The sequence below is a fragment of the Calliphora vicina genome, chromosome 5, assembly GCF_958450345.1.
Source record: "Calliphora vicina chromosome 5, idCalVici1.1, whole genome shotgun sequence".
NCBI lineage: Eukaryota > Metazoa > Arthropoda > Insecta > Diptera > Calliphoridae > Calliphora > Calliphora vicina.
The window spans coordinates 60,005,813-60,018,432 of NC_088784.1; the positions used below are offsets into that span (position 1 = coordinate 60,005,813).

Below are 12,620 nucleotides of genomic sequence, written 5' to 3' on the forward strand. Positions count from 1 at the left end.
AATATTAAATTAATTCTATTAATAAAACCTTCGCCTACATAAATATTACAATGTATTATTTGTATTCACGGTAATTGGTGGTTTACAATTTGATGGAAATATTCCGCCATATTTTTGTCTTTGAGCTTCTTCCCATTCTTTAGGATGAGACTTTTTACGATGATTATGCATATTGCCATTCGATATAAATGTTTTCGGACACCAAGGGCAAGTATATAAAGGGGTACCAGTATGGGTAGCCATATGTTCCTGAAAGTAAAAACATTATTTTAGTTGTAAATAGTCTCATAAGCAAGTACAACAAACCTTTAATGCTTCTGGTCTTTTAAATGCTTTATCGCACATTGTGCATTTATGTATGTAGCCCGTTTCGTGGGCAAAACGTACATGAGTACGAAGTGCTCTTAGATTTGGCGATACTTTCGAGCATATATGGCAGGAGTATTCTTTTTTGCCTCCAACAGGATGTTGTGAATTTTTGTGGCGTCTTAAGCCACGCCTATCAATTAAACGTAGACCACAAATATCACAATTAATAGGAGTTGCTAGTTTGTTATCATGTTTCTCCATATGCAGTTTAAATGAATTTCGACAGCGCATTGTTTTGCCACAAATATCGCAAATTTTAACATACTTATTGTGATGTATTGCTTGTATGTGATAATTTAGGCTGTACAATGTAGTAAAACTGCAAAGAAATGGCAAAATGTTTTAAAATTATTTTAATTTTGTAAATTTTCTAAAACTTACAATTTGCCGCACTCGTTACACGAAAACTTTTTTTCATAATCTGGAGCATGAGTGAGTTTATGATTTTCTAATTGTGTAGTGCCCACAAATGATTTGCCACATGTATTACAGTTGTGGTTACGATCTTGTTGACCATCTTCGTGGATTTTCATGTGACTCTCTAAAGTACAGCGATCGGAGTATACTTTCTCACATTGTTTACATTTAAAATAGTTGGGGTCCAAATGAAAGTGTATATGATCAACTAGAATGGGACGAGTGAAAATTTTTTTCTTGCAACATATTACAAAGCCTCGTTTACTGTGTTCCTCGCGAAAGTGTTTACGTAATGCAATAAAATTTTCAATGGGTATTTGGCAAAGACTACAGAATATTTTGAAATATTCAGCTATAATTTTATCATGTTCTTTTCGGGTCTTCTCGTCAGGGTTTTTGCGTTTTTTCTTACAAAATGCAAAGGATTGTTTGTCATGGTGTTCTTCATATTCCGTGTCAGATTCATCATTTTCAATAGCACTCGCTAAGATATCAGGTTCTTTTGTTTCATGCTTTACCACAGGTTTTTCATTGTCTATAAAAGAGCTCTCAGCTTGGTCGTTTGGAGTTTTAGAAATATCTTTACTTTTTTGATTTTTTTCAATAACTTTAACCTTTTTTCTTTTCTTTAGCGGATCTTCAGTACTATTTGTTAAATCACTCACCACAGCTTTTGTTGGCCGTCCCCTTCTGCGTCTTTGCTTAAGAGGCATCTCTTCAGGCGATGTTTCGTCGACTTGTTCTTCTTTGATTAAGGGATTTTCACTTTCTGTCACATATTCTGTTGTTAAAGGCTGTTCCATTAATATCTCGGTTTCAATAGAACTATCAATTAATTCTTCTTTATATACATTTGGACTTTTTAATTCATTTTGCATCGATTCTTTTACGTCCACTGTTTCAATGTTTTTAGCCAATATTGCATGAGCATGTTCTATGCGTTCATAAAATTTGTGAAAATTGTCCAACTCTTGCCAACAACTGGTGCATATCCAACTGGACGTATGTGAAATATCCTTTAAAGTTTATTTTATCAATAAATATTTTGTTTTTATAACTTGCCAATATCTGGTTGTACTTACCATTGACCACAAGTGTTTCTCTATTAAATGTTTCATATTCTCTGTTTGCCATTCTATTGAATTCACTCTTACAATTCCGACTACAACGCTTTCAGTATCCAGACACAATAAACATGATTCCATATCCATTAAATAACAACAAATCTAGATTTGTTTATCAAACCAAACTAGAAGCACAATTAATGTAAACAATAAACAAATTTTGTAAACAGACAGACTGGTTAAATCCATCAGCTGTTTGAGTCGAAAACACAGGGATGGTATGAATTTTATAACTTTTAAACTCAGGGGTTGGATCTCTGTTTATTTTTAAAAAATCTACTAAATTAAAAATGTGTAAAACAATGATCCGCTATTTTTACTATATTTAAATATCTACATATTCTAAGCTTATTAACAAAATCTTTATTTTTTATATAAATAAGTAAATCCCTCACTTTTCAATTATCTACACCAAGGCGAATTCATATATGAATTCGCCTTGATCTACACTATATTAAATTTTAATACATATTTCAAGGCGTATTTAACAAGGTGACAGCAGTGGCGAATTGAAATAAATACAGGCGAATTCACTTATTTTTTATATATAGAGTTTGACATACGGACGTACGGGCGAATATTTTTTATATATGTAGTTTGACATTTGTGCGTGCTATTTCTATAATCAGCTGTGCTGCCGATGGCACCTTATTAAATGCACCTTGACATATTTGTTTAATTTTTCATTTTTGTTTTTTGACATTTGCAAAGACCAATTGTTGTTTTTGTAGAACTGCCACCACCTTGCTAAAGTCCTTATTAATAATCAATTTTTAAATTTAAATTTTGTATGGAAATTTAGTGTTATAAATCTTTTATAAAATTAAAAAACATTCCAATAGAAAATAATTTTGAAGACGTATATTTCAATATTTTTAAAAAGCAGTGAGTTTGCCGTTTTAATAACTAATTAGCAGGGAAACCAAAATATGCAAATGCATGTTTTTTCTGGTGAGTCGAATGAGCACATGGATAAGATATTTACACGTTTCAGAATTATTTAAGAATTTTGGCATCGATTTGTTAGTGCATATTTTTGCATATATTACCCTTAAATACATATTTTTGCATATATTTGTTTTAAGAGCATATTTATGTCATATTTTGCGTTTTTAGAGCATATTTTACTGTTTAATAGCATATTTTGAGTTTATCAAAAACAAATTTTGTCTTACTTACACAGTACAACACATGATTTTGGGACTCAATTCTGACAATTGCACGTGAAAGTAGCCCCAAAAATAAGAACTTCTGCATCATTAGTTTTGTCAAGTTGGCTGCCGTAATAATTTAATGACCATACGAATTTTTTTTCCTCAAGGTGGATTTTTATCACTTTTTCTATATTTTAGCACGGTTATATCTCGTATACCGTACGGAATATCTCTTTTGTGGCTGAAGCAAAGTTGTAGATATTGAATAGTAGGAAAAAAGTACGGAACATACCTACCCGAAAAAGGTGCACCCAGTGCCTTAAAAATCGCAAAAATGCCCATTTTTTAACCAATTTTTCACCTTTTTTGCTCAATAACTGGATTACAAATCCAATTATGGACCGATCACCATGAAATTAGGTCATGTGATTTGTAACTATATGAAAGTTATTAATCATGAATTTTGTATGTATACCATCATTTTTAACAGATTTATTCACTTTAAAGTGAATCACTTTAAAGTGATTTCTTATATGGGAGCTATGAATAATTATTGACCGATCATAATAAAATTTTTTGACATGAATTTTATATATATAAAACTTATTTTGAGCGAAATTTGTGTAGATACATATATAAATTAAACATTTATGACCGATAAAGTCCAATTTCGGGAGGGCATTTGTATGGGGGCTAAGTGAAATAATGAACCGATTTCAGCCAATTTCAACAGGCTTCATCCTTGTGCCGAACAAATTATATGTACCAAATTCTTTTATGATCGGTCCATAATTTGTCATAGCTCCCATATAAGACCCGCTTCCGAAAATCACTTTAAAGTGAATAAATCTGTTAAAAATTATGGTATACATACAAAAGTCATGATAAATAACTTTCATATAGACACAAATCACACGACCTAATTTCATGGTGATCGGTTCATAATTGGATTTGTAATCCAGTTATTGAGCAAAAAAGGTGAAAAATTGGTTAAAAAATGGGCATTTTTGCGATTTTTAAGGCACTGGGTGCACCTTTTTTGGGTCGGTATGTTCCGTACTTTTTTTCTACTATTCAATATCTACAACTTTGCTTCAGCCACAAAAGAGATATTCCGTACGGTATACGAGATATAACCGTGCTAAAATATAGAAAAAGTGATAAAAATCCACCTTGAGGAAAAAAAATTCGTATGGTCATTAAATTATTATGGCAGCCAACTTGACAAAACTAATGACGCAGAAGTTCTTATTCTTGGGGCTACTTTCACGTGCAATTGTCAGAATTGAGTCCCAAAGCAATGAACTGAAAAATGTTGTACTGTGTTATTTTCGCTGTTGTGTTACAGGTTTTTACTTCCTTTGTTTAAAATTCAAAATTGAAAAATGGCTTTTCACCAAAAAAAAAATTTAAAAAACAGAAATTTTTTTTAAAATTTAAAATAACAATTCGAAAAAATTTTTTATCCAAAAAATTAAGAAACTGAAAAAAAATTTTTGTTCACCTAAAAATATTTAAATTTTTTATTTTGAAGTATAATTAGGTGAAGGGTATATAAGATTCGGCACAGCCGAATATAGCACTCTTACTTGTTTTAATATAAAATAAGCACTATTTTAATAATAGCTCCATCTAAATATCAAATTTTAGTTCTAATTCAAACTTAACCGTTCTAAGTGTTAAAGAAATGTTGTCTTTTAAATTTGCTAATGTAACATCAGTTGATGTCGAAAGAACATTTTCTATATTTAAAAATGTTTTCAGATCCAATAGACAACGATTTTTATTTGAAAATTTAAGTAAATTTTTTTTGGTTAAAAATTATGTAAAAGTTTGTTTTTTTAAGAGCATATTTTTTAAATTTTAAGAGCATATTTTAAAGTTTTTACTGCATATTTAAAGCGCCTAAAACGCTTTTTTTAGAGCATATTTCCGGTTTCCCTGCTAATTAGTTATGTAAAAAAAATTGCAACAAAAATTACGCTGTCCAAAGAAAAAATACTTGAATGACGTTATGTTTTGTCATTACTCTTTAATGAACTATTTGAAAATCTTATAATATAATATATAAATAATTAATGAATTCCGTCGAATTTGCATGAATTAGCCACTGCCACCACCTAGTACAAACTCGCCTTGTTTCATCTGAAGTGAAAAATCAAACCTGCGTGTTTGCTGGGAAACAAATACATTTTTGTTTACATACAAATCGAGAATTTTTACAATAATAAAAAAAAACAGTAAAATAGAATATTCCAGCCATGGAAAATTGTTTATTGTGCATGGAAAGCCGTAAAGTAGACTGTATAGAAGTGAATTCAGAGATCTGGAATCAGCAGGAAATTCAATTTCTTATAGAGAAACATTTTTGGCCAATGGTAAGTATAGGGAAATTGGGAGCAGAAATCATCTTGCCAGCATTTCTAAAATATGTGTAATATAATTTTAGGACACAATTAAGGTCTCCTGCTGGATATGTTTAGAATGTGCACAAGAGTTAAGAAACTTTCACAAATTCTATACGCGCATAGAACAGGCACACACAAATTTGGCTGGCTTAGTGAAATTGGAAGATGAAAAGCCAATTAGCAGTGATGAAAAGGACAGCGAAAGCAATTTCGATTGCAAGGAAATGTCAGATAGATATGATAGCACTGAATCTAATATTGAACCCGAAATAGTAATGGAGCAGCTAATGTCTGCAGAATTTGAGTTGGATGTCACAAGTATCAAAAGCGAAAACGAAGATGTAGAGGTATCTTTAAAATGTAGACGTAGAAAAGGACTTATTTCAAAAGGTATATCAAGTCAAAACGTAAACGAAATTAAAGATCCTCTGGAGAAAACTAAAAAATCTAAACAAACCAAAATATTGGTAAACAAAACAAGAAAACTTCGATCAAAAACCAAGAAAACCAGTTGTTCCAAAAACAAATTATTAGATTCCCAGAATTTAGAGACTTCTGTAAACCAACCTGAAACTTTAGAATCTAGTTTAGGAATTGTAAAAACGAAAAGCCTTAGTAAACTTGATGAAAAAGATGACACAGACAGTGTTCGAAATGATGAAAAGAAATCTACTAAAAATATAAATAAACGACATAATCCGGATGGCGACACTCTTAAAGAGTATGATAGAATTATTGCGGATAATTTTCAAATCGAATGCAATATTTGTCAAATTTCATTCCAAAACTTTATAGCTCTACGTAAACATTTTAAAGAGGAACATAATCAACGGGGCTATGCTCGATGTTGTAATAGAAATTTCTTTTCTCGTTCAGTTCTAGTCGATCACATATACGTTCACTTAAATCCAGAACATTTTAAATGTCAAGAATGTGGAAAAGTGTTTTCGGATCGCAGTGTTTTGGTTAATCACATAAAACTGCATGAGGACGTCAGCAAACTTTTGAAATGTGATAAATGTGGTAAAGCTTTTGTAAATTTTGCAGTACTGAGAAATCATCTATTGACACATTCTTCAGAAAAGATGTTCCCCTGTACTATATGTGGAAAATTGTAAGTAATACTCCTTAAATTGGGAAATATTTAATTTTAGTTAAATGTGTACTTTTTGGGACACCCCCGAAATATCAAGTCTAAACTTTTAGTCAGTTTTATTTTTAGGAATCAATTGCATACTTAAAAACCAGAGAACGTAACGATTATGTTTTATATCAGTCATGCCCAAGCCCTATACTCTTGGTACTCTTTTGTTATTGTAATTGCTCTTAGCTATAGGCTGTGTGTTTTGTATACTCACTAGAGCACTCAGCATTAGCAATACAAAATACACAAACAACTTTGTCTTATTATTTTTTTTGTCGTTCTTCACTGAATACACGCATGTTGAAAGCAACAACACTTTCGTATGCTTGCTGGTAAACATTGACGACTGCGATCATCCATGTAGATTTTGTTTTTGTTTATCGTATGATATTTTAAAAATGTGTGTGTTGAAAGTGAGTTTTTTTTTCTTTTTTCTTTGTATGATTTGGTTTTAGCAACAACAAATATTGAATAAAAAGTAGCTTTTCTTTAACTGTATTGGTGTTTACTCTTCCATAAGGAACTTGTGGGCACCCCTGTTTTATATTATAAAACATAAAATAAACGTTGTTGTTTTTGTTCATTATGAGAAACATACACAGATGAACAAAAGTCACCGTCTTTTCGCCTGTAGAATGTTTAAAGGACTGTCACGCTATAAATATAATTGAAACACACAACTTTAATGTGTGTTTTTCCTGCTTCTTTTTATGCGCATTCTGACATAATACCGACGAAGGGTCATAATGGATAGAATCCGTTTTCAGAATGATACTGAAACTGACAGCAAATTAAAAACCCATGGAGCATTTTAGATCTAATATAATATCTGTTGTTTTAGTTCAGAACAGAGAGACAATTTTAATATTTTATTATAAGACATGTATCACTCGTTTCTTGTTCTTTTATAAATTTGTAGTTCAAAAGTCAAAAAACCGATTGAACTAGAAGAGCTACATAGTTCATTTTTGAACTATGAACTATATTATAACTTTTAAACAATATAATTTTCAGTTTTTTTTATAAATTCATAAAAGTACACAGTGTGACCGTATATTTTTATATGTCGCTTGAACTTTTTTTGTGATTATGTCTCGATATATTTAAAAATTTACATTAAATTAAAAAATTATATGTATGTTAAAAATGTTATATTAATTTAATTTCAGTTTCACAAACTCTTCCATATTAAATCACCACATAGGAGCAGTACATCAAAATAAATTTGTTCAAATCTGTTATATTTGTGGCAAATCCCTACGTTGTCCCACTGCATTTGCCAGTCATATGGAAAAACATGAAGTTAAAACCACGCCAATTAGTTGTGATGTTTGTGGACTTTTACTGTCCAATAAAATGGGCCTAAAACGCCATAAGAATTCACAACACCCAGAGGGTGGTAAAAAGGAACATAAATGCCATATCTGTTTGAAAATTTCGCCCACACTAAGGGCTCTTAAATCGCATATACAGCGTACCCATGAAATGGGCTATGACTATAAATGTTCCTTGTGTGAAAAGGCTTTTAAACGACCAGCCGTACTAAGGGTAACATTTGCTAATATCTGTTTGATAATATTGATTTTTAAATCACCTCTTATTCTTTCAGGAACATATGGCTACACATACGGGAACACCCTTATATAGTTGTCCTTTTTGTCCAAAAACATTTATATCGAACGGTAACATGTACAATCATCGAAAAAATTCACATCCTAAGGAATGGGAAGAACTGCAGCGTCAAAAATATGTGGATAAGTGAATTTAGGTGATGATATATTTAGGTATTTTGTAAGATATATTACTATTTTTTATTTAAACATATGTTTAAAATTTAAACAATAAACTTAATGAAAATTAAACTGTTGTTAATTTTTAAGCAGGAATACAAAATACATATATTTTTACAAAGTGGCAATCACATTTCTGCATTGAGATTTTTTTTCATTTAATTTTAACTCATAGGGTAACATAGTGAGGAGACGTAATGGTCAAAAACCTAAGTGTATTGGAAAAACTCTAACTCTTACAACAACAAAATACATGTAAGTCAATGTATTTTGTTGTTGTATCAGACATATCGCACACACAACTCAAAATTTTAATTTTTAGAAATCGAAAATAAATATATGTATACCAATTGAAACACATTAGTGTTTTTTTAGCCACAGTTAACAACAACATAATACACTGATATCTTTTGTATAGATAAACAAGTGTATTGTGCATAGTTTAAGCGCAAAATTAATTTTTCGGGTTTATATATGATTTGTTTTATTTTTGTTTGACAAAACGGAGTGTCTCGTCTCTATGTATAATTCTCTATGTATTAACTCTTAACTCTCATTAACACGAAGTCTTCGTGTTCGAATGAGCTATCGCATCGAAATCAAATTGGATAATTCTAGAATCCTTATTGGTGAAGATAACCTGCCTAGTGGGAATATTGCTGCATTGAAGGAGTTGATTTGCGATTAATTGTCAAATTCGATAACGTAATTATATCTGGTCATTTTAGTAACAATCTATTTTAAACTTCAGAGTTCACTTGGTGTTAAGCAGGTGGTATAGATTACATCTCACTTTCGCTCATAACAACTACCCAACTCACTTTGATATGTATACGAGTAGTACATCGTTACTTGATTTCTTTCTCTTAAGTCCCAGTTTTGGGTGTTCGGGCTTCTAGTCATGTTACGTAATACTGTTGTCATGTTATTTTTATATATGGGGGATTTCATGTCAAGTGAACCAATTTTTGAAATCGATGTTTTCCGATCGGGATGTAATTTTCAGCAAGGTTAGTCCTATTGCATAGTAATTTAGACACACATTTTTTCAATAATTTGTTCACTTGACTATATATATATATATTTTTTTATTTTATGTAACATATTTGGCCCTTAGGGCTTGATTCTGAATAAATGAAATGAAATAAATAAGAGCACAGGTTTCTGCTTTTGAATCTGCCCTCTGAACCGATCCAGATGAGAGTGGTACAATAACCAATCGGTTAACCTTACCATCCTTAAATATTTCGATATATGTAATATATATAAATAAATATATTAAAGAACAACGATTTTGAGTACTTTAGTTCACTTTTTGTCTAATATTAACAATGGACGAAGTTCAAACATTCGATAATCGTCTATTAACAGATGAGCTTAGAATCCCACAAAACTCCCGTGTCGAAGAGGGTTAATACTAACAGCCCTGTAATTTGCAAATCAACAGCTGAAAAGTTAAACATCTCTGTGTTACAAACATTTTTGTTTATTGTTTACAATTGCCGAATATTTTGTTTTTTAGCTTTAATTTAATGTTTTAATAAATTGTATTATGGATTTTTGTCTACTTTGTCTAGAAACTAATAAAAGCATTGATGGTTGCATAGAGGTAAATTCTGAAAAATGGAACTATCAAAATATGAAAGTTTTGATTGATAAACATTTATGGCCAATGGTAAGCTGCTTTAATTATTATACCAAAGGGGTGTGGATTAATAGAAATGTTCATTTATATTCTAGGAACTAAAATCCTCTTCATGGATTTGTAAAGCATGTGGAGCAGAATTATATGAATTTCATAAGTTTTACAAACGGATAGAGGTAGCGCAACTAAAGTTTGGGGCGGTATTAAAAAATGAGAATGTAACGACAGAATTAAATCAAAAAGACTTTATAGATAGTGATAGTAGTCAAAATCCAGAAGATTGTAAGGATAATCTATTTGCAGAAAGTCATCTTGAGCCACACATCGTTATGGAAGAACCTTTACCAACAGAGTTCATAATTGATGGACCATTTATTAAAAGCGAAAAAATTGAGGAGATAGGTCAACAGGATATTGTGGTCAAACAAAATAGGAAAAGAGGCAGGCCAGCAAAGGAAATGTCTCATGACAGAACTGAAATTAAGGAAGATCCGCTAAAGAAAACTAAAAGGCGTATATCAAAAATATCAAGCACTAAAAAGATAAAAAGTGACCAAAAATTACAAATTGCATTTGAATCTGATACTTCTGAAGAAAATCAGATTGATCCCCATATACAAACGGATAATCTAGATGATGTAAAAAGCTCACCAACATTTAGAGATAAAAAAGAGAACAACGACTCAGAAACAGATCCGGAAAACTGCGAGGAAAAGCAAACTTTAACAGAAACTGTAAAAAAGAAAAATCACCGAAATTTGGATGAGAAAACACTTAAGGAATATGATAAGATTATAGCGGACAATTTTAAAATTTTCTGTAATATTTGCCAAAGTGCATTAGATAACTTTTTATCTCTGCGCAGACATTTCAAGTTGGAGCACAAACAACGTGGCTATGCCCGCTGTTGTAAGAGAAATTTCTTTACACGATCTCTGTTGGTGGACCACATACATGTGCACTTAAATCCCGAATATTTTAAATGTCTTCAGTGTAGTAAAGTATTTTCCGACCGCAGTCGTTTGCAATGCCACAAAAGATTACATGATGATGATAGTAAACTGGATAAGTGTGATATATGTGGTAAATTGTTTGCAGATAAAGGTGCTTTAAAAAAGCATGTGTTGACGCACTCCTCCGAGAAATTGTTTCCTTGTTCAATATGTGGTAAATTGTAAGTAACTTTGTATGAAGAATATTAGTCAGAACGTATTACAGATGCTTTAATTTTTATTTTCAGCTTCACCAACTCCTTCATATTAAACCACCACATTGAAGCAGTACATCAAAATAAATTCGTACAAATCTGTGATATTTGCGGTAAATCTATACGTTGTCCCACCGCATTTGCCAGTCATATGGAAAAACATGAAGTGAAATCCACCCCCATTAGTTGTGATGTTTGTGGTCTTTTGCTTTCCAACAAAGAGGGTCTAAAACGTCATAAAAATTCACAACACCCAGAAGGTGGCAAAAAAGAACATACATGCCATATCTGTTCAAAAGTATCGCCAACACAAAGGGCTCTTAAATCGCATATACGTTCCGTGCACGAACAGGGTTTCGATTACAAATGTAGTTTGTGTGAAAAGTCATTTAAACGGCCGGCCGTTCTGAGGGTACTTAACTTTGTATTGTTGTGTGGATTTTTGTTTTACTAACTTTTACTGCTTTTAGGAACATATGGCTACTCATACGGGTACGGCTTTATATACATGTCTTTGGTGCCCCCGAACATTTATATCAAATGGCAATATGTATAATCATCGTAAAAATGCTCACCCAAAAGAGTGGGAAGAGCTGAAACGTCAAAAATACGCCGGAAATATTTCATAGTATTTAAATGGAAATTTGTTTATAGTTTAATGAGATTAATTTAATTGTAATTAATAAAAGTAAATAAATCTAGTAAGAGGATTAAATCAGTTTATTCTTATAGTTGATTACAAATGGCTTTAAAACACTCCCAGTGGGGGACAGTGTTACGAAATTGCACTATCAATTTGAATTTAACGGTCTGTAACAACTGTTTGCAACATTAATCATGTTTATAAACATTTCATCGAGGATCTTTGAGTTCACCAAATCGAAGTGCATCTGATTTAATGGACACCGAAATGAAGTACTGTCATATAAATTCAAAAAATAATTTTTAGTTCACAATATTAATAATAATATTGTACATATACGATGTATTTTGATGCACAATTCATCTTAATTTATACCCATTATCTTGAGGCGTTAACAGAACACTCAAAGATAAAAAACAACGACAATCTATTCAACGACAGTCTGTTACTCCTTTCAGTTGATTTCAGACAAACATCAATTTGTGTTTGTCAAGGCGAAGGTTTAACTTCACACCCAGTATTTTTGTGTTTTACTAAACACAGAGCTGTTGTATAACAGCTGTTGTTTATAATTTCTTTAACATCTCTGTACTTTTGCAAATTCATTCATTTTATTTTTTCCCGCGCCTCATTAAAAATCAATGTAAACAAATTTTAATTTTAAAAATTAACATATTTGAATATAAATAAAATTATTTTACTAATATTGTTACAGTACC

The 12,620-nt window shown here is 31.2% G+C and overlaps 2 protein-coding genes across 2 annotated transcripts; one reads left to right on the top strand and one right to left on the bottom strand.

Annotated features, from left to right (window-relative positions):
- On the bottom strand, positions 1-2,061 carry LOC135960333 (transcription factor grauzone-like). Its single transcript, XM_065511601.1, has 4 exons — positions 1,869-2,061; positions 751-1,802; positions 307-688; positions 1-249 (listed from the first exon to the last, which is right to left on the bottom strand). Exons 1-4 carry the CDS (start codon positions 1,995-1,997, stop codon positions 46-48), a joined length of 1,767 nt encoding a protein of 588 aa, XP_065367673.1. The 5' UTR covers positions 1,998-2,061; the 3' UTR covers positions 1-45.
- Positions 2,062-5,304: 3,243 nt separating this feature from the next.
- Positions 5,305-11,973, top strand: LOC135959727 (zinc finger protein Xfin-like). Its single transcript, XM_065510755.1, has 8 exons — positions 5,305-5,442; positions 5,514-6,586; positions 7,786-8,164; positions 8,226-8,374; positions 9,943-10,081; positions 10,147-11,225; positions 11,292-11,670; positions 11,729-11,973. The coding sequence occupies exons 1-8, from the start codon at positions 5,326-5,328 to the stop codon at positions 11,885-11,887; spliced, it is 3,474 nt and encodes a 1,157-aa protein (XP_065366827.1). The 5' UTR covers positions 5,305-5,325; the 3' UTR covers positions 11,888-11,973.
- The last annotated feature ends 647 nt before the right edge of the window (positions 11,974-12,620 follow it).